Here is a 21,869-nt window from a genome sequence, read left to right on the forward strand (position 1 = left end):
AAAGCAAAATGTGTATACATTCAGTAGGCTATATCTTCAGTAGCTAGCTAACGTTAGCTAACCCTACACTTTTCAGGGTTTGATTTTGGTTTTGGAACAGGGAAGAAACGTAGATCTGTTTCCAACCTCTCCAGGTAACGAGTGTCATTAATACACGACGTGCCCCAGGCACAACATTTAGCTCCACATCCACGGAACCAGCCTGAAGATGAAGGAAATCTGAAACAATGAAGCACAGCTGGGTTGTTGTCGGACCCTGGTCTGAGCCGGCCCGATGCTACGCTATGATTGCTACAGAGAAAAGTCTGGAGTTCATCCTCTCTGCACTGTGATTACATCATGAATATCCATCCAGGTATTGATGAGATATTTCCCTCAAAAGCATCAAGGTCAACCTGCTCGTGGCGCCAGAGGAAAAGTCAGAGGATCAGCAAAGTCATTTGGGTTCATCCTTGTCTGTACAAACCTCACAGCAATCCACTGAATAATTGGGGAAACTTTTCAGTCTGGAGCGACAAGATACATATGTAAAGACAGATCTAAGATCTAGAAGGAATAAATGAATAAGTTCTAGCTATCTAGTAAGTAAACGGTGCAGGGTGTTTGGAAAATGTCTGAAAAGAATTATTATTATCATCTGCAGTGCGTGGATGAAAATAAACCACTTAAAACTGAGAGACAATGAAAGAAAAGAGGGACAGAAGGATGGTGGAGACATGAAGCAAAGATGTGATGAGAGCACAATGGTCGCTGTGATGCTGTTGCAAACATGGTGACAGAGGAAACAAGTGCTGAGTCTGAGACAATGTGTGAGATATCCAGTGCATGTGTGTTGTTGTTGTTGGTGGTGTTGGTGTTGTGCAGAATGAGCACCAGGGAGTAAATGAGACAGCAGGAGGGATTTCTTGGGCTCATTGCTAATGCATTTACAGCACATACAAACACAGATACCAGACACGAAAGGGGAAATGGGAAAACAAAGAGAATGAGTGGAGGAAATGAGGTGATACAAGGATGGAGGAGAGGAGGAATAGCATTTATTATGTAGCAGAGAATGATGGAGAGATAACAGAGAAAAGAGAGAAGAGGAAAAAACTGGAAAGGGAGAACGTCCAGTCTTCACAAAGTTATAAGTTGCATTGCAAAAACTAGTTCTTCAGTAGAGGTTAGTTGTTTTTGTAATCCACACATACGTCTTCATTGTCAAAACCTGGTGCCTACATTACCCACATTACCCCTGATGCCTACATAAACACCAAACCTTTGGTTGGAGACATAGTTCGATATGCTAGCAGAGGTTAATGTATCCTGGAGCCTTTGACCTGCAGCAGAGATGAGCAGCGAGCTACAAAGGTCTGGTACAATCATTTCTTTCTGACTCCACACCTTTAGACTTTTTCCTTTTCAAACCTTCAGACCCAACTGAAAATGACTCAAGTGACATCACATGAGGCAGCTTTCCTTCACAGTAGGCTTTTACTGCTTGTTTCACATACGTATTAGCGCTCGCCAACACCTGGAGAAACACTTCAATGTATAAAACTGCCAGAGTTCCCTTTAAAGTAGACTGTCCTCACAATATTTGTGTGTTTTCCTACAAAAAGCAATGCACCTAAATTTGAACATATACCACCTATTTTGAAAGGCTATGATCACGTGACCAACGCACTGACAGCAGTAAACAAGGAGGAGGCAGGACGAGTGGTGGATGGGTAACAAAACACTGGACTTTTACCCGGGACCTTTCCTGGAGTTGGATGCTCAGATCCGTGTGAACCTTGTGTGAACTTTGAGTCATTTTAAGGAACGTCCTCAACATATCTCTTTTCCTAAACCTAACCTCAGTAACTTCACATCAGTTACGCAAGCGTAAATTAAGGTCGTAACATCATTCATGGGGCACACATTTGTAGGATATCATACAAACTATTGAGCGTGCGTTTCTGTAGGATATCATCTGAACTGTTCTATGAGAATACTTTTGTTTAAGAGGCATATAGCTTTTTCACACTGCCTGTTCACGGCAGGAATGCTGCGTTGTTATTCTGCTTCGTCGTCCTCTTTAAAAGGTTCGAACACAGAACGGGGGAAATTGTTGTTCTGGCTTTGAGCCGCCAGCGGAGTCAGTAACAAAGCCGGATGGATTTAATTTACAGTAGACAACAATAATGACAGGCTAACTGTTATCCATGAATTCTTGTGTAATCATGCGAGCTAGCTAAAATCACTGTGCAGCACTTATCCATAATGACGAGGTGAACAAGTAAGCTAACATTTAAGTACTTATAAAACATATTGGTAGTTAGTCGTATTATTGTTCCAAGTGTATGGACATATTGTGAGCCACAGTGGATCGTTTTTAACTTTTCGGACAAGAGACATACCACCCACCTCAGAAACCACCAACAAAAGTGCAGAGGGTGAGGCTAACACACCTAGCCATGCTACAACTGCTGCTGCAGCTACCTGCAAGTGCAAACGAGGGAAGACCCGAAAATATTCCGAGAATTATCTCAACTGCAACTCAGTTAAAGTCTCCTTGGCCTGATAAACACTGGTTTAGGGCGGTGGTTCCCAACGGGTGGGTCATGGTCCAAAAGTGGGTCACGGGTCCATTCTGAAAGGGCCGCACGTTAGCAAAAAATGCACTCTATTTTGAAGTAAAGTGAATTATTTCAAAGTGCTGTTTCCTGCTGTAGACTGAGTGACTATGGGACAGCTACTTGACAGAAACAGCAAACTAGCTCGACAACATGGCCAAGTGCACGTATGACGCTGAATACATGAAACTGTGTGGACCTATTGACCAAGAGGAAATCTGGTCCCTATGGCTGGACAAGCTGGGAACCACTGGTTTAGGACATTCATTAAGGGATAAGTTCACATTTCTAATACAAAATTCGCTTTATGTGTTCCACAAGAAAGTGTTTACTTGTTAACAGTAACACAAAGAGGGAATTAGTGCTAAAAACACTATACACACAATATATTCACTTGATGTGAACATCTCAGACTGCTGACGCCAAATGTTCAGCTGAATTTTGTACAGAACAAGGACTCTCAAAATTCGTACAATGCAGCTGGGCTGGAAGGGTCTTCTTTATGGACAGGAAAAATACAGCAAGAAGTAAATCTCTAAATGTACATGTAAGGATTTTAGTTCTGTTTTAACAGACTGGCCTTTAAGTTTTAATGGTGCAACCTGATTTAGTAAATCACTTGTTTAAAAGACCACTGAAAAGACAAATGAATGAATATCTGTTGCAACACAATCCAGGAGAGGAAAAGAAAGGAAATGAGAGGACGGAGAGCTTTAGGAGAGAGCCGAGACGACAAGTCAGGAGACGGGATGCAGAATTGGGTGGAGGTGAACGAGTGCAGATAAAGGTGGCAGCGAGGCCGTCTAGAGATGCAGATTAAACTACACGAGAGCTTAACAGAGCCAAGATAAGGAGCAAGTGAGAGTGGGCCGGCAGAACATTTAGAGAATCAGAGAACAAGGGAAGGAGAGAGAAGAGAGAAAAGAGAGTGTAGCTGCAGGGTGAGAAGGAGTCTCATTGAGAGGGAGAGAGAATAAAGAGCTTGTGGAAAGTGGAAGGCATGATTAAAAAGACTGTTCCTGGATCTATACAAGCATTAATAAAACAGCTAATGCACATCTGTGGGACTGTTTCTCTGCCTCGCTTAGCTCGCGGTCACATGGCTGCAGCATGGATACTATCTTAATAACAGCTTTTCATTTCAGAATTCATTTCAGCAGACGGACGCAGCCTCTCTCCCTCTCTCTCATGCATTATAAATACCCCATTACAACTTGTTGAGTTGCACTCAGGGGCCCTGTGGCATGTTGACGGACCACTCTGCAGACAAAACTAATCAACAGCATCATCATTAGGTGCACCAATGGACAGGCAGCCCACACTGATTGGGTTATTTCGCCACATCATGTGTCCCCAGGCCTCCGTCTGAACCCTGTCTGCTGGTTCACAATCTATTGCAGCCGAACTCAACTGGGTTAAGATAATGGCTTAATCTAATGCTGCCGAAGTCACGCACAGATACCCCGAGGGCTGGCTGCATCTCCTTGTCCCCAGATCATATAACAATTAGTCTTCCAGGCTGTGCCGTAGCTGGAGTGTACCAGGAAGTGGCGGGTCTAGGCAGGCCTCTGATTGGAGGCCTCTGGAGATGAGGTGAATGCCAGCTGGCAGTGAGCGCAGGCCAAACAGCCAGGCTCAGTCACACAGATCTGAGGGACAATACAATGCTGGCACACACAGTCTGCTCGCTCTCATTTGGGATGTGTGTCTGTGCATGACAGCATGTGTGTGTGTGTGTGTGTGTGTGTGTGTGTGTGTGTGTGCTATTTTAGACTTACTTTAAGCAGATCCTTGTGAAAATCTTGGCCGTTGTTCAGTCCCTCCAGGTTGCCAATGAACTGCGTGCACGACATCCTCTTACCAATGTTCTGCAAGAAGAGAAATGTACTCTTATGTCACACAAATACGTTCACACAGTGGTGGGAGAAGTACTCAGATCTTTTACATAAAGGTCCTGTGTGGATGATTTAGTGGCATCTAGCAGTGAGGGTGCAGAACAGAAAATTCTCCTATGTGCTGAAGGTGTAGGAGAACTACAAAGTCTCTCCTTTTTAAACAGACTCTATAACAAGTTAACATATTAAACATGTGATCACAACACTGACTGGAAAGATTCAAATAGAAATAATTTGGAGGTCCAATAAAAACAAAGGCAGCTCCAGATTTAAATCAAAATGGTAAATTTAGGATGATTTTTTTAGGCAATGTACTGTGACGGCTGCTTGGGTTTAAACAACATTAATCATGAGAGAACTTTTGGTTCATTTATGTCGGAAAAATGTGTTGCATTTCTAATAGTCTAATATAAATCCTGCATGCCATAAATACTGTATATTGACATTATTACCTGCATATGCTGCACATAACACCACACATGTATATAAATCAATCTACTGCATTACTTATTAAGTATTTCTGTCTTTGAACTATTTGTCCTTCCTTACAATTTATAGAAACACTTGTACAGTGGTTTGGCGTTTAGCGTTTACCTACATGTGTTCAAACTGTATGTGTATTTCTACCCTCTTATAAATTGTTCTTGAAATTGGAACAAACATGGCCAATAAAGATGATTCAGATCAGATTTTTGTATCATTTAAAGCTGAATTTTGTACCGTTCATCAGGCAAAACATGCAAATTGAAGATATCATACTGGGCTCAGAGACATTAGGATTTAAAATGATCACTGCATTAATCAAAACATTTCCAAAGTCACGGCCTGTATGATCAGTCCTCTCTCACTGTGACAATCACGAGGAGGATAACAGTCACACAAAGTTCAAACTAACAGAATATCTGCAAACATTTATTGAAACTTTTCCTGATTGGCTCGTCCCTAAAGGAGCTGATCCCTGATCCAGTCACCTCTACAGCCACTTTAATTAATCATTCATCCGCAGAGCTGCACTATCACTGAGAAGAGTGGCCCAGATTTGCAGAGGGAGGCTCTGACTATAAAAGTAGCACATTAATAATGGTATAAGAGGCTCAGCAGGCAGACCTGCAGATCAGCTGGTGATCGGGCTTATATTCCCAAAACTCCAGGGGTTAATCAAAAGGGCACTGGAGCAGAATAGAGCTTTCTAAACTTTATCTTTTAATTGTTTATGCTTTGCTATGCTTTGACTGCGGCAGCTGCAGTAACGCCACCTTCACACTTACAGTACACAGTGTTGTACATATAAATGTACACCTGCATGGCTCTAGTTCTGACTCACCTGACCGTGTAGATCAGTGTTCAGCAGCATCAGGGCACAGGTGAGAGTGTGAACTGCATCTAAAGGATGAAAACAGCCAGTTAGCTCCATCTACTAGAGTCAAATATGACACTTAAAAATTCATTCATTCATTCAAACCTGTATTTAAGACTCTGGAAATCAATTGTGCTCGGGATCATTTTCAATGATGCCGAGCACAAAGACCTTAAAAACAATCACTTAGCAAACAAAGACCCATCATACGTATCAGTTAAAACAGATTAAATCATACAAAACAACAAACAACAGCAGCAATAAATGATCGCTAAAAGTAGAAATACAGGGTGATAAATATGCTCAGGTGTAGATGTGTAGTTAAAAGCATTCACACTCATTAAAACAAGATCACAAATAAGGCATTTAAACAGGTGTAAGGGCAGCAGCGTCCAAGTTTAAGGTCTCCTGCAGATTATTTCATGTATAAGGAGCACTGTGAGAGAGCGACAGTCTTCCTAGTTCAGTTCTGATTAAAGGAGCGTGAAGCAACAACCTGGTACCAAGGTTATGTGAGGTCAGAGTTAAAAGAGATGAAATATAGGGTGGAAGCATCCGTATCAAAGCTTTGTCAATGAACAAATACCAATGCTGTTCGCACCTCACAGCCAACTGTGGCCAGCCAGCCTTTAGGTAAGTGTAGCCCTGTGGCTATTATTTCATTCATTTTTATGAAGGCATTACTATTTCATTCATTTCTATGAGGACATTAAAATGTGTTTTGTGTTCTATTTCATTTCTCTAAGAATACTTTAAAATGTTTGTTAAACAGGGCACAAGTTAATGTATAAATATGTTTAAAAATGTTAAAATGTTTAAAACCAGTCAATGTATTTACAGCTAAAACAGTCAGAATTCATGGTTGGAGTTATAACCATCATAGTTTGTTTGTTTGTTTGTGCAGACCACGTTGTGTGTATGGAGCATTTAAGCATGATGTCAGCATGGAATGTCAATCAATTATTCTCTTCTCTAATTGGCTTGTCTGTAGTCTTTAGCCACTCTTAATCTCACCTTGTTAAGGGGAGGAGGTTCTTAGCCTGCCCTCCGTGAGAACGCAGGTTAGCTGCGGCAGAAGCTGTGCTGCTGTCCGAGCTGGATAAGCATAAAGGAACAAGAATATAACACTCCAAACTACCAAGACTGACAGAGAGTCGTCTTGTGGTTGCTGTGTGTGACTTTTGAGAAGCTGCCAGAGGTAAATGCATGTGTTTTAATGTGTATAAAACGAGCTGTAATGCTAATCGCTGCTAGCCTTTAGCTTAGCCTCTCTATGGCGTGTCATACTGTTATTTTGCATTGCATTTAGCACTAGCTCATTTGTTTAAGACATGCTGTGGTTATTTCACCATGAATTAGCCTGTAGTTTGTTTACTAAGAGGAACTGTACCATGAATTAGCCTGTAGTTTGTTTACTAAGAGGAACTGTGTGGTTCAGGACTGGACATTTGCCCGTGAGAGGGAGAGAGAAAGAGGACCGAGAGGGACCTGGACCGCTGGAGAGAGACTTAGAGCTGCTGTCCTGAGCTCCGTTTCGGCACTGTGTGGCTGCACGGCCCCATTCCCCTAGGCGCCGAAACTGCATTGCCCTTTGTCATTTTCCCCTGCTCATCTGCATTACTGACTGTCGGCTGGATTTGTAAGTACAGAACTAACTTTTTGCACGTGCGTTTTTGTTTATGCTGGTTTACCCCAGTGATTAGCTAGGCTAATCTAGTTTCTGGCCTCCACGCTCACAAGCATCGACTGGGCCCACAACGTGTTTATTTGTCTCATTCAAATAAGCCCTGTGTGAATGTGTGTGTGAGAGTGGGCTGTGGACATTGGATTAAGTTTTCTTTACCAATACAGCTTTTTCTATTTGAGTTCATTTGTGATCAGAGTGAGTCTATTTTGCTGTCCGTCCTGGAAGAGGGATCCCTCCTCAGTTGCTCTTCCTGAGGTTTCTACCGTTTGTTTTTCCCTGTTAAAGGTGAACTGTGAATATTTTCATCAGTAATCCATTTAAAGGTCAACAGTGAGCCAGATAAATAATTTATAAATTGCCAATTCCTGTTTTTCTTTTATTAAATGCCCTGTGTTTATTTTACTAAATTTGGTGTGGTAATTGCAAGTGAAGTTATTCATTGGGTTTAAAAGGGATAGTACCAACATTTTTGGTAGTTATTCATTGGGTTTAAAAGGGATAGTACCAACATTTTTGGTTACTTCAGAAAAGTTATTGGAGTCATTGTATATCACTACCACAGTTGTCACTGTACTACAACACCCCCATTAGTATTAACTAGCTACATGGGACTGGGGTTACATAAGGTAGCAGTGATGGGTGCTGTAAGGATCACCTGTTATGAACCTTAGGGCTGAGTGGTAGGCAACGTCCAGGGATTTCACTGTGGAGCTTTTCCGTATATAACATCCTCATAATCCAAAACAGACAAAAAAAAAAACAGATTCTACAATTCTTTTTCTCTGTGCAAAAGAAAAACAGTTCTTATTTCGGTAAAGAAAGCCAAGTAATCAAACTAGTATTTCCTGATTTCTTCTTATCTGGTGTTGCTCTTAGTGTGTAATGAGATTAAATATCTCTGTCATTATATAGTCAATGACTTATCTGATGATAAAGACATCCATACACAGTGTTGCAAGTTATATTAGCTTATGCTTGCTCACAAATTCAGCATGTGTTCAGTTAATGTGACGATCGCTCTCTTTGGAGCATTTTGCACCCCGCTATATAAACTGCCCACTTGTGGCGCTCCTATAGTAAGAGTACTAGTAGTACTAGCTAGCCGGAATGTACCGGTGACTCTGCTGCCCCCTATTGCGCGAGCGATGTATTGCATTTCAAGTGTCACCCGTGTCACTTGCGTTCAATGTGTTGACTATGAAAGGAAGTGCGTTGCTTGCATCACTTGCTCACGTTGCGTGCGTCGACTATGAAACTGCCCTTAATGTGGCCTATAATGAGGGAATGAGACAACGAATACAAAATCTTACATATCGATTTAAGTGCAGGCTCTCTGTCTTGGTAAGTAGTATCACCCAGGCCTCGGCCGACCCTGAGCTGAGCTCAGTCAGGTTTTCATCCAGACTGAGGGGCCACTGGCTCTCAGCTTGTTTGTGGGGGTAGTTTATTGAATTTTCTCCATTTTTATGAACCTATAATGTAGTGTTGGGTATTTCTAGTCTTTTATAATATTTATTGTATCCTATTCTGTACATAGATGATTGTCTGTTTTACGTGTGGTATGCTATGGACCTTTCTCGGTGTCCTTAATAAAATCTTTGTCATTATGATTAATTAGACAGTCAGAATTTCAAGATGGTGCTTAAAATTAATCATCCAGTCAGATACCAAGGTGTTTACACTGTTGGACTCTCTCTATGGACGTGCCATTGCAGAATGAATATTGAAAGATCAAGTATGAGTCCAGTACTAGCTTGTGATTATGTAACTGAAGCTGGAGCGAATCAAAAGACAATTGTGGACAAAATAAAACTACTTTTCCTGTAAGCTTGTACATAAATGCAATATATGTCAACAGATGTTAAAATCCACGAGCAATATGGCATTCCTTTAGATAAAATTAGCTAACAAGATCACATGCTGTTTATATACGTGCTGTTAGCTTTACTAGTTTAGCACTGCTGCTTTAGTACAAAACAAATTAAACAAAATGATTAAAATGTCCTGTCTGTAGAGTTAAACATGAAGTAAATTAGTCCATGCTAGTTCATCAGATGCTGTGGAACCACTACAGTCAGTATTTTAATTACAGGTCTGGTGTACAGTTCTGTTCATTAGCTAACAGTGTTCCTGCTAACATTAGCTCTAGCTAGCTAACGTTCGCTAGGCTAAGCTAGTAAACCTGTCTGATGGATTAAAGTAATTGAAACTTATTTCAAGACACTTGCTTGCATTAAAACGAAGTGGTGTGATTATTTGTGGCTTTTCTAATAAATAAACTGAGAATTTTAGAGCTGGTGTTACTTTCAAGTTTGTTTTGTCGTGTAATGTTATGTTTCTCTTTCTAAAGCTTGAGATTTAAGCTAGCTAACAAGCATTAGCCGTTTTGTTGCATTTTCCTGCAACAGACGGTTTCAAGGATGAAGCTGCAGCTCAGTTCACATTATAGGCACTGTCTTCCAGCTGTTTTTGGTTTTTAGCATCTCCTGAAATATCTATGTTTTAACTGCTGCAGTCCTCACCCTCTGACGGTATGACCTTTGGGTTGCAGTCCCAGTAACGTTTGGAGAAGTGTGACAGCACCCTCTCTCTCTCCTGAGTCTCTCCCATCAGAGCAAACTGCCTCAGGAAAGTCCTGCAGACACAAACACAACCACAGTTAGTAGATCTGAATCATCCAAATATTTAACATTAAAGATATCCTGTTAATAACAGAACTACTGAAACAGAATACAAACACTAGTTTTATTTTAAACAATATGCAGTAACAGTGCTGTGTGTCCTTTTCCCTGGTAAGATGAGTTTTTGTGTGTGTTCACACCATGAGTCACAATAATTCAAGAACAGTATAATTTTGATGTACTTACTTTATGCTACTTGTAGAGAAGGTTTCTATTTTTTCTTTGTTTTTACACCTCTTTTCCTCACTTACCTCACTTCCTTTACCTCACTTACTTCACTTCATTTCCCCTTTCTTCAGCACTGATTGGTTCCTTTCACTCTTTGTTCACCCCTCATTAACCTGACTGAGTTCACCTGCTCGACCCTGTTTTAACGCCCAGCATTATTTCACTCATCCTGTCTTCATGGTCTCATGGGGTGGCAGTGGTGATAAGCAGTTGCTCTCTCTTTAGTTTATCCTGTACCTGTTATTACTTTAATTTAGAGCATTATTTACCCTCATTTAGCAACACTGACCTTTCTGGAAATTTTACACTTTTCTTTGTTTAGGTCAAAATGCTATTAATAAGCTGATGGCACACTGAAATATAAGTGAATTCCACCAGAGATAAAAAACTCATAATTATACCATTCTCATATGGTTCTAAGAAAACTCCGCCAATCACTGCATTCGGACTGAATGCAATGATTGGCCGAGCGTCCTGTCTGTCTTCCCCACGTGGAGGCCTCTGACTGACGTAACTGCTCACCTAACACTAAGAGAGAACTCGATGCTGCAGGAGCCAAAACTCGGGTCAACTTCGGCTCTGCTTTGGAGCGATGGCGAAGACTGATGCAGCTTCATCTTGAGCTAAAAAGGGACGAGACGGTTGCAGAGTTTCTGCTGGACAGGTATTTTTAGTTTGCCTCTAATGTAATATAGGCTTTGACGTTATTTATGACAACACAGCATCAGTTGCTAACGGCTAACGTTAGCCTACTGTAGCGTAGCCTCTGAAACATTAACGTTATCTTCCTTGTGCGTTTCCACTTCCTAGTGACGTTAACGCTACTATCTAACGTTAGCACTGTAACCTTATTGTAAAACTCATCAGTCATCACTGACTCCGGTTGAGTTTTAAAACTCCGGGGTTGCGTTTGACTGTCTTGGTTGTAATGTTACACTCGCTCTCCTCTTCAGTGTATCTAACGTTACCATGCCAACGCCTACGTCTATCATAGACGCAGCTAATGAGGATGTAATGTAGGAGGGGGGAGTAGGCCTTTGGAGGGAGGTGGAGTTGTGAATGTTCAAATTTTTTCTAAGTACTGTGTGAAATGCAGGAAAGGTAAGATCTGCTTTAAGCTGGACATTTGTTTAATTTGACTGAAGTTCTTATTTTGTATTTGTGTCTTTCAGATTCAAACCCATGTGTGTTTCTTTTTTAACGACAGGTTCCTTAGTTTGGAAATAAATCTGTGTGCAAAGGAAAGTTTCTGATCGATGCCCGTGATGATAGACTTCTCCTCATGAAGCTCCTCCTCCTTCACACTACTTTAAACTGTTACGTCACAATATCTCAGAGGGAAATATTGGACTTTTTACTACATAGTCTAACAGTTGTACATGCTTCTCCCTATACAGCTTTCAAAATATGATGTAGGCCCATTTTTCACAGAATAAACTAGCAAGATATAAAAGAGTTAAAACTGTCTCCACCTCAACCTGCTGCAACATTAAGATAACATTAAATGCTAATGCACCAGTAATAATAATAATGATATATCTTACTGTAATTTAAATACGTGACAGGAGTCTGCATAATCAGTCCTGTTAATTTTGAGACTAAAAGTTCATTTTGCTGTTAATATGTTTACATTTGCTCACAGTTTTTAATGCAAGACTTTTACTTGTAACGTATGACAGTACTTTTACCCTTAAAATCAGTTCCCATCTTTTTAATTTCTGAGGAAAAAGCAGACCTAAAAACATAATTGTGGTTGCTGCTCAGCAAATTAGTCAGACCCCATTCAAATCAATAAATGCATTCACATAAATGTGCAGAAGGTGATGTAGCATGCTCACTATAACTAACATTCGAGCAAATAAAATAAAAGTGAAGCAAAGAAAATACAGTGTGAATCTGTTAAACAACACACTGAGTGCATTATGAGAGCTCACTGTACAAACTGTCATGTCACTCTAAATGCAACACCAAAGTGTCCCTCTAGAGAGCAGCGTTTATCAGTGGAGAGTTTCTACGACAGACAAACAAACATGAAATCTAAATATCTGCAGCTTTTCATCTGATTGAGGCCAAATCAAAGGCACCATCACACAGGAATAATTAGCTGCTCTGTGCTAAATATTCTCTTTAGACTGCAGTCACAGTTTGAACAATGTAAACAGTCAGTTTTGTCACAAGAATGTGTTGGGTTTGTTTCTGGAGGAAGAACACAGCTCACAGACGATGGTTGGTTATTTACCTGACACGCATTTAACATTAACAATTATTGTATGTGATAAACAAACAGTCAGGAATATTTTACTGTCCACACTTCACATGAGAAATATACAGAATATGTGTTGTTCTTGTATGTGTTTATGGTTTCATTATTGTGCTGTGGATTCTCACCGTAACGCCTGGTCGAGACCGAGTCCTGTGAAGTTGAAGAAACTCAGATACTCCTCTGCTACCATACGACTGAAGTCATTGCTGTAGACAGACAGAGAAGATATAAAATATCATCTTAGGACAAATAAAGCAATCCAACAACAACAATAAACCAAGAAGCACAATATGCCAGTCAAACATTCAGATGCTAACTTCCTCAGCTCAGTGAGAGGCCTCAGTTTGGGCTGTCAGTGAGTCACTCAGCTGGAGATGCAGACCGGAGGCCAGTAAAAAACAAGGAGGGGATTCCCAGGGTGCTTTCTGTCAGCGAGGAAACACTTTAATCCCAATTTCTTTCTCATCAGCACAGCAAGCAGCTGACAGACTGAAGGGCTGATCGAGCAGCGCAGCTTCGCAAGAATGCAGATGTAGTAAAACACAACACTTTGTAGGCAGAATGTAAAGTGGCGTACAGTTAGTGTACGGGACACTGAATGTGCACCAGCAGAGTCATTAAATAAACATAAGATGCAGTACTACAGTTTTAGAGTACCTAACATGTTAGTTAAGAGGAGACTTGCACTGATGACGACGTTATGATGATGATTTTACACCTTGTTTTTATAATTATGATTTTTATTAAGTTACTTTTTTAACTTATTACTGTACATTACTTTTGTTTAACTTCATGATCTCTGGACACACTGCTGCTTGTTTTTAACTGTTTTTAGCACTATCATTATTATTATTACACTATTTAGGATGATTGTTGTGGTGTTTGAGGTGGCAGCTGTGAGAAGGAGCAACAGATTACTTATACTGAGCATGACTACAATATGTCGTAACAGCAGCTCACTTCTTGCTGAGGTGACGTGCCACATCGGACTTCCTGAAGCCGTCCAAGTTGAAGAGACGTTTGGCAAGGCGTCTGGCGGCTGCCACGTCGGCACGGTGGCTTCCATTGGTGAGGGTGTCACTGCTGCCCAGACCCAGCCGGTCACTGAGGTCCTGGTCCAGCTCCGAATCTGTCGCCAGACGAGCCTTGTCCCTGCTGAGAGGGTGAAGAGAGGGCAGAGAGGGTGAGACATTAAAATCAGAAGTTGTGGAGGATTAAAATCAATTACTTTAGTAAAAGTACTAATAACACTGTAAAAGTCCTGCATTCAAAACCTTAAAGTATGTCAGTACTATCATCAGTGTAGGCCTTAAAGTATGAGAAGTAAAGTACTCATTGTGCAGGTTCCTGTCAGTGTTTTACTGTGATGTGTTTGACTTAATATCCCTGCTGCATTAATGTGTATATTGCATTTTACTGCTGTAGATGAGGGGGACACAGGGGACATGTCCCCCTTCATATTAAGAACATGTTAGTAGCAGAGGACTTTTATCGTGACTAAATTAAAGACATTTACAGCATAAATTGATGCAGAAAAGACACAAATTTGTGCATCAGAATTCATCAGAAAGCAGGAAATTAAGTGTTTGATGCTAAAATGTTTTGCCATAGGACTCCCACCCCCCATGTTTTATATGTGTCCCCACCCAGTGTTGTTTCTTTGCACACAGTCAGGTCATTGAATCATATCTTATAAGATCATCATATGTTTGTAGTGTGACTGCTGTGAGAACCATGCGTCTCTAAATAGTCAGAAAAAAAGCCCTGTTTTCGATGCATTTCCAGCTGATCCAAAAGTGTTTTTTTACTTCAAAAATATTAATATTTTGAGAAAAGGAAAACAAAAAACACCAGGGTGGGCCAGATCCCCCGCCCATCCTCCTCCTATCCCCAGTTTTCTCCTTCGTTTAAATATTTCTAAGGCACAATGAATTTAATTTAATGTGCAGAACAGCAACACCATCAGGGGAGTCAGGTTTGACTTAAACACATTCAGAGTTGATGTTGTTTGGGTGAAAATGAGACAGGAAGTGTCCCCAGGTCTTATAAGTGTTTATCTCTCAGACTGAATAGGCTGTTTGAAAGAGGTGAGTTTTGAGGTGGGAATTGAAAGTGGGGAGCATGTTGATGCTACGAATGTCTGGTGGGAGGAGTCCTCAATGCGGTGTTTAACTGGGAGCCAGTGAAGCTGCTGAAAGACAGGAGTGATGTGATTGGTGGACGGGGTTCTGGTGATGATATCAGCAGCAGAGTTCTGGACTAGTTGAAGTTTGTGGATGGACTTGAGAGGGAGACCAAAAAGGAGGGAGTTACAGTGATCTATACGGGATGTAACCTGGGTGTGAACAAGAACTGGCGGCACTGTGCGATCTGAGGGACGGGCGAAGGCGCTTAATATTGCGTAGATGGAAGTAGGCAGACCGAGTGACATCACTGATGTGAGCTTGGAATGACAGAGTGCTGTCGAGGATGACGCTCAGACTCAGGAGTTAGTGTGAAACTGTTCATCTATGCTGATGTTGATTTGGTGCCAGTGAGAAGTAACCCAGTTTTATCAATGTTCAGTTTGAGGAAGTTGCAGTCAGAGAGGGAGGAGGGCGTGAGGGTGGACAGATAGAGCTGTTCTCTAGTTCTATTTGAGACAGGATGTGGAGGATATCTATCCAAAAGCCAGTGCACCTGGATCAGGGTGGCATCATTGTTTTTGCATTTATCACAGGTGGGAACTGTACCAGGGTAGATGCTACAGAGCTTAGCCTTGGGCCCTATGGACCACCTTCATCAGAATAGAGACCAACTGGTCCTCAGATACAGGTCCTACATCCTGTTCCCAGGCTGCTTTAGTCCTGTCCAGAGGTGAACATGTCTGTAGGAGCCATTTCTATGTGAATGTATGTAAAGCACCAAATTGGACCAGAAGGTGTCCTCGTTGTGTTGGGTGTACATTTCTATATCGGTGGGAATTTCTGTCAGGGGTCAGTCGTTGCTAGACAGAAGGAGCACACAGTTTTTCGACCGCCCGCTCTACTAGGCTACGTTTAACTTGTTGTATGATCTGTCTCACAGCTGAATGGACTTTCTATGCACTGGTATTGGATTCTTGCATGGTACTGAAGATCCTTGAGACGGTGAGAAATAAAGAAAGCATCAAATGAAGAAGCGAATCCAGAAGCTGTTTGTTTCACTAGACACTGGTTACAGTCGTGCAGTAGCAAGCGCGTCGATTAGTTTTAGCCTGTCTATGCAGCCCCTCAGTGGCTTTAAGTTTTAGGGTTAGCCGCTACAATGTCAGCATGGAGATGTTTCTATATCTAATTTATAAGGTGCACCTCTAGACAATGGATTTAAGAAACATGTCAATTGGATTCGTATCAGGTTCTACAGGAAAACAGAGGGTTTTAAAGAGTTCATCAAGCTTAAGAAGGAGGAGAATTTCTCAACACATGAAGCAACACATCCTTTGGTTCAGCCTTAACACAGCTGGAGATACAGGGTTTTCACTGGACAGGAAGGGGATGACACCTGTAATCTGAAAAGTAACCTGCTATTTACCTCTGAGATGTGGTGGAGTAGATTTAAAAAGTATCATAAAGTATGGAGTATAGTAAAGTCAGAGTATTGTACTTGAGTAAATGCACTTAATTACATTTCACCACTGACAATCAGACACAAACAGGTGCACAGGAAGAGAAATGGAAAAGATGGGAAATGAACATTCTGGTTCCAGGCAGGAAAGTGGGACAAATGAGACACAGATTTGTAAATAATTGAAAAGGAAAGAGAGAAATGGAAAAAAGGAGGAACAAAGAAAGATGATAATGTAATAATAAAACTAATAACTCCAGTGTATCAATAATTTAACAATACTAATATCTGATCTGTGCAGCACTGATGCTAAATCAGAGTCTCCAGCCGAACAAGATGTTTAAAGACAAGAAAATACACAAGGGGCAGATGAAAGACGGCGGCAGATCAAGAGAAAGCAGCTTATGAGAAAGATAATATCTGTTTAATGAAACTAAATGGTGAGAGGTGAAGAAGGATGACAAAAAGAGGATTTAAAGACATATGGGTGGAGAGATGGAAAGCAGAGAGGATGTATGAGCACAAACAGTCCATATTTCACATTATTGTAAGTTTAACAGAATGTATGCAAAATCATTTTAAATTCAAACACAACATTTGAGTTTTTTACACTTCACAAATCTCTTGCCAGCTCTCTCACTGTCTTGTTATCACTTCCTAATTAAGCTCCTCCGAAGCTTTAAACAGTTCAGAAGTGTGAAACTTATTACATCTGAATTATCCTGTGATAATAGTTTAAGCATGTTATGTCACGCTGAGCTGAAAGAGAACTACTTCTCTGACTTCTGGTCGACAGAAATGAGGTCTCTGAGTTCAGTTACTTAGAATTCGACATGACGCTGATGGTCATTGATGCTGGCGAGCGCTGTGTGACAATTCTAGTCACGCCAGCCGGGCTGATGGAAAACAATGACAGTTCAGAGTCGTATTCAAAAAAGCAAGAAACACTTCCTGAACAAGCGGAGCTCTCATTTGGATTTCTCAGCATGAGGAACAAGCCAAGAAAACCCACAGTCCCAGGGCTTTGCTTCCCACACTTACACATCTTTACACTGTAAATGAGTCAGGCCAAATCACACCAGAGCAAACAGTAATTATTAACACAAGCCAACTTCGAGAGAAAGCTACAGGGGTTCAAAGGTCAACTTACACACAAAGTACACAAAAGAACAAGTCTACAAGGCTTCACTGAGGAACAGAAGTGCTTTGATCTAAATGCTAACATTAGTATGCTAACCTGCTCATAATGTACAGACATGTTGATGTTCACCATCGTAGCTTGGCGTGTTAGTGCGCTGCTACTGTAACATGTCTGAAACACAAAGTACAGCTGAGGCTGATGAGGATGTCGTAACTTTGCAGTGATTTGGTCATAAACCAGTGTATATGACACAGTGAAATGTTGACCTGATGAAGGCACGGAACAAGAAGCCAGATGTTAAGTGATCACAGTCCAGCCTACAAAGAATGTGAATGTCAGTTTCAAATTTACTGGATGTTCATCATAATTCTTTAGATGTTTCACTCAAACCACAAATGTGAACCTGTTGGTGGAGCTAAAGTTATTAAGCTGCATCATCTGGGCAACATAGTTCTACCAAATTTCATGGCAAATTAATTTCTATATAAATCATATTATAAATTTATAAATAAATAAAAAACAACAGAAATGTGAACCTCATGGTAACGCAAGAGGAAAAGTCAGAGTATCACCAACGTCATACAAATTTATCCTCTGGGAACCACAAATTTGGTGCCGACCCATCAAGTAGATGTTGAGATATTTTACTAGATAAAAGTACATCTTTTACCTGCTGGTGGCGCCACAGGGAAAGTCAGGAGGTTAGAACAGTGTATTAGAATTCATCCTCTGGGGACCATGGATGTCTGCACCAAATGTTATAGCAGTGGTATAGATTTGGTGTTGAGACATTTCACAAAATAACAAACCAAAAAGCCCAAATGTGAACCTTGTGGAGGCACAAGAGTAAAAGTCTGAGCATCACCAAGGTCATTAGGTTTTTGCATCCTCTGGGAACCATGAACATCTGTACCAAATTTCATAGCAATGTATCCAATTGGTGTTGAAACTTTCTCCAAAATAAAACCAAATATCAACATTGTGGTGGAGCTAGAGCATCACCAGAGTCATTATAATTTATTATCTGGGGACCATGAATGTCTGTACTAACGTCTGTTTGTACTAATCCATCCAGTAGATGTTAAGATACTTCACTGGATAAGTGTAATCTTTGACCTGCTGGTGGCACTAGAGGAGAAGTCAGGTGTCACCATGGTATATCAGAATTCATGCTCTGGGGACCATGAATGCCTGTACCACATTTCATAGCAATGTATCGCACTCGTGTTGAGACAAAAAAAAAAAAGACGAAAAACAAAACAAATATCAACCTCTAGATGGTCTTAGATGATCACCAGAGTCATTAGGATTTATCATCAGGAGACCACGAATATAAAATAAAAGATGCTGAGATATTTAACTGGATAACTGTGATCTTTGATGTGCTGGTGGCGCCACAGGAAACATCAGAAGGCAAATGAAGTACATCAGAATTCATCCTCTGGGGACAACGAATGGCTGTACCACATGTAATAACAAAACAAACCCACACACAAATGTCAACCTGCAGGAGGCGCTAGAGGTAAAGCCAGAGGATCACCAAAATCAGTAGGATTTATCGTCTGGCGACCATGAATGTCTGAACAACATTTGATGGAAATCCATTCAATAGTTGAGATATTTTAGTCTTGACGAACACTGCCGTCCCTACAGCGAGTGTTAGCTCAAAATTAAAATGAGTACAGAGCCAACAAAACATTTAAATGTTCATCTCAGCAGTGGTGACAGAAGCACTCGGACCCTTTACTGAGTGAAAGCAAAAAAACACAATAAATCACTGTCTAAAATATTCCTGAGAAGCAAAAGAAAAAAATTAATGTAGATGTACGTAAGTATCATCAGCAAAAATGGAGTCAACATATCAAAAGTAAAAGCACTCATTATGCAGAATGGCTCATTTAAAGGTGCACTATTATTATAATTATTATTATTATTAGAGAATATCATCACTAGCTGATACATGTGAGAGCAGTTTATGTTTTAGTTCATCAGTGTGGAGCCAATTTAACATACTTTGTTTACTACTGGGTAGATTAGTAATAGAGTACTGCATCATACACACAGATATCATATATTTAATGATTAAAAAGTGACTAGATGTGTCAAATAAAAGTACAGTACAGTATTCCCTTCGAACATGCATTGGAGAAGAAGTATAAAGTGACATGGGCAGAAAAGACTCTAGGAAAGTACAAGTACCTCAAAACTGTACTTAAGTAGGCCAAAGTACTTGAGTAAATCTACTTAGTTACTTTCCACCTCTGCATCTCAGTTATGGCAGCTTTCATACAGAAACTTTTCTACTCTGCAGTGAACATGGCAGCAAACACACTCTTCACACCTGAAAAGACAATTTGAATTTTCCCTTCGGCCCAATTTTATATTCAAATCCTCCAATCCACAAACACAGACAGGTGCGACAGGTGAGACAGGTTCCTACCTGTGACAAGATCGTCTGATCGCCAAATACTTTTCCTCTCCGACTGTAGCTGAGTCATGACAGCAAAACATAGACGGCGTCCTCATTGCTGTCCCCTGAACGCCCCCTCGCCTCAGAGCGCTCACCCGACTGACCCTTCCTCTCCTGCCGGCCTGGTAACCTGAACGCATCACCACCACCACCAGCGCCGGTGTAGAGGAACACCTGTAGTGGCTCCCGAGAGGCCCGCAGACTCTGACATTCCTCCGCTGGGTTTTGAGTCAAACTGAGACTTGATGTGTCTGAACTCCACTTTCTCCCTCTCGCTCTGTGTTTGCTGTCATCTGATCCTCACAGCGAGCTTCCTTCCCCCCCTCAAAGTAAAAGAGCTGTTTGTCCCACGGTGCCTCTCCTTCTCTATCTTTTTCCCTCCGAGTCTGTTTGCTGTTGTTTCTGTTCCCTCGTTTCACTCCTCCCTCTCTCTCTCTCTTTCTCCCACCCTGTTCCACTGTGTAAACGCTCACTGTCCCCTGCTGACCTTGGATTCGAAGCATGGCATGAAATTTAGCTTGTCTGTCGCCTAAAAACCCCCCTCCCTTCCCTTCCCTTCTCTTTTCCTCCCCTCTATTCATTCCCCTCTCTCTGGATCTCCAATTACACACACTCAGTGTGTCCATCCTTTGGGTGCTGTACTGATTCTAGTCTACCTTGTTTCTGGTGTTTAGCACACCTAGACAGAAAACAAAGAACTGAGGTGTCAGGTTTGAGCTCGCAGAGATATATGCACTGGGTGTGTGCCTTTAAACTGTTTCCTCTGCAACCAGTGGAGAGAATAGGCGGCCTTTTGTCAACGTCTGAGTCCATTGTGGAGTCTGTTTACAGCACACGCTTCATCAGGGCCTGCAGGAGTGTTCATAGTCAGAAGATTAAGCACTCCACTTCAGGCTCCGCCACCTGTTTGCATTGTCTCATCAAGAGCCCAGAGGTCCTGAGAGAATTCCTAGCGTCCGCCTCTCACTTTAACGGTATCCCCACATAATTGAAGCCCCTCTCAGTGCGCTGGGCAGCTCGGCACAATGAGCCACTGTCTCATGGTGCACACTGATCTGAAAAGGGTGATGTGAGGGAAGGAGGAGGAGGACGACGACAGGGGATTGAAATTCCAACTTTTATCAAAGTATGGACAAGAAATATTTGTCTCGTCGTCTCGCTCCTGGATTCCACGGCTCCAGGGCTGCCAGAGCCGGGTCGGTTATAAGAGTGTGATAAGATCACAGCTAAGCAAACATTTACCTGAGCTGCTCCACTGTGATCTGGCTCCACATGAAGAGCTTTATCAGGAAGTTATGTGAGTTTATGTTTAAAGATTCTCAATAAGGAGGAAAGAGGGAACAAAATGAAAAGGCTGAGCTGTTTCTAACCTCTCAGAGAGTGTTTGTGTATCAAAGGTCCAGTCTGTAGGTTTATATTGGCAGAAATATAATAACTATGTTTTCTTTAGTGTAAAAATCACCTGAGAAAAAGAACTGTTGTGTTGTGTTACCTTAGAATGAGCCATTTAGATCAATGTTAACTGACAGCTATTTTAGATTTAGTGTTTGGGCCTGTCCCATTTCTACCCCTTAAATCTTCCACTTGGTATTGAATGCCCTCGTTTGCGAGAAAATTGATGAGGGAGGTGAGAAATATTAGAGTAGAAAATATTAGAGTAGAAATGTTTCCCTAAGAAATGAGACACCACTTCATGCAAATTGGCGTGGCCCACGTGCAGGCATACGTCACACGTAGTAGCGACGCAATGAAAATGGCGGCTCCAGCGCTTGTGTTATGGCGTGTGCTCTGTTTATTCTTCTCCATCTGATGAATCAACGGAGAAGAAATGCTGAAAACAGGAGGCGCCGACGACGTCTTCTAGTTCTGATCGATTTTGTTCAGGTAAGTCGATTTGTTTAAATATTTTAACGCTGTGTTCAACTGAGTTGCTGATGAGTTCCATCTGTTGCTGGTATAGGC

At 41.3% G+C, this 21,869-nt stretch overlaps 1 protein-coding gene across 2 annotated transcripts in view; it reads right to left on the reverse strand.

Moving 5' to 3' along the window:
• LOC126399424 (PH and SEC7 domain-containing protein 1-like) overlaps window positions 1-21,869 on the reverse strand; it is a 261,872-nt gene that overhangs the window by 234,257 nt on the left and 5,746 nt on the right. The window contains exons 1-6 of one of the 2 annotated variants that reach the window (XM_050059359.1): window positions 19,878-20,266; window positions 13,672-13,866; window positions 12,837-12,917; window positions 10,062-10,174; window positions 5,820-5,878; window positions 4,379-4,468 (exon numbers count right to left, since the gene is read on the reverse strand). In XM_050059359.1, the coding sequence (XP_049915316.1) occupies window positions 4,379-4,468; window positions 5,820-5,878; window positions 10,062-10,174; window positions 12,837-12,917; window positions 13,672-13,866; window positions 19,878-20,047 (708 nt within the window). In that variant the 5' untranslated portion in view covers window positions 20,048-20,266. Of the gene's footprint in view, window positions 1-4,378; window positions 4,469-5,819; window positions 5,879-10,061; window positions 10,175-12,836; window positions 12,918-13,671; window positions 13,867-19,877; window positions 20,267-21,869 lie in introns of those variants that run through there. The other variant, XM_050059358.1, reaches the window with a different exon arrangement.

Source organism: Epinephelus moara, chromosome 13, assembly GCF_006386435.1.
Source record: "Epinephelus moara isolate mb chromosome 13, YSFRI_EMoa_1.0, whole genome shotgun sequence".
In the NCBI taxonomy this organism is placed as follows: domain Eukaryota; kingdom Metazoa; phylum Chordata; class Actinopteri; order Perciformes; family Serranidae; genus Epinephelus; species Epinephelus moara.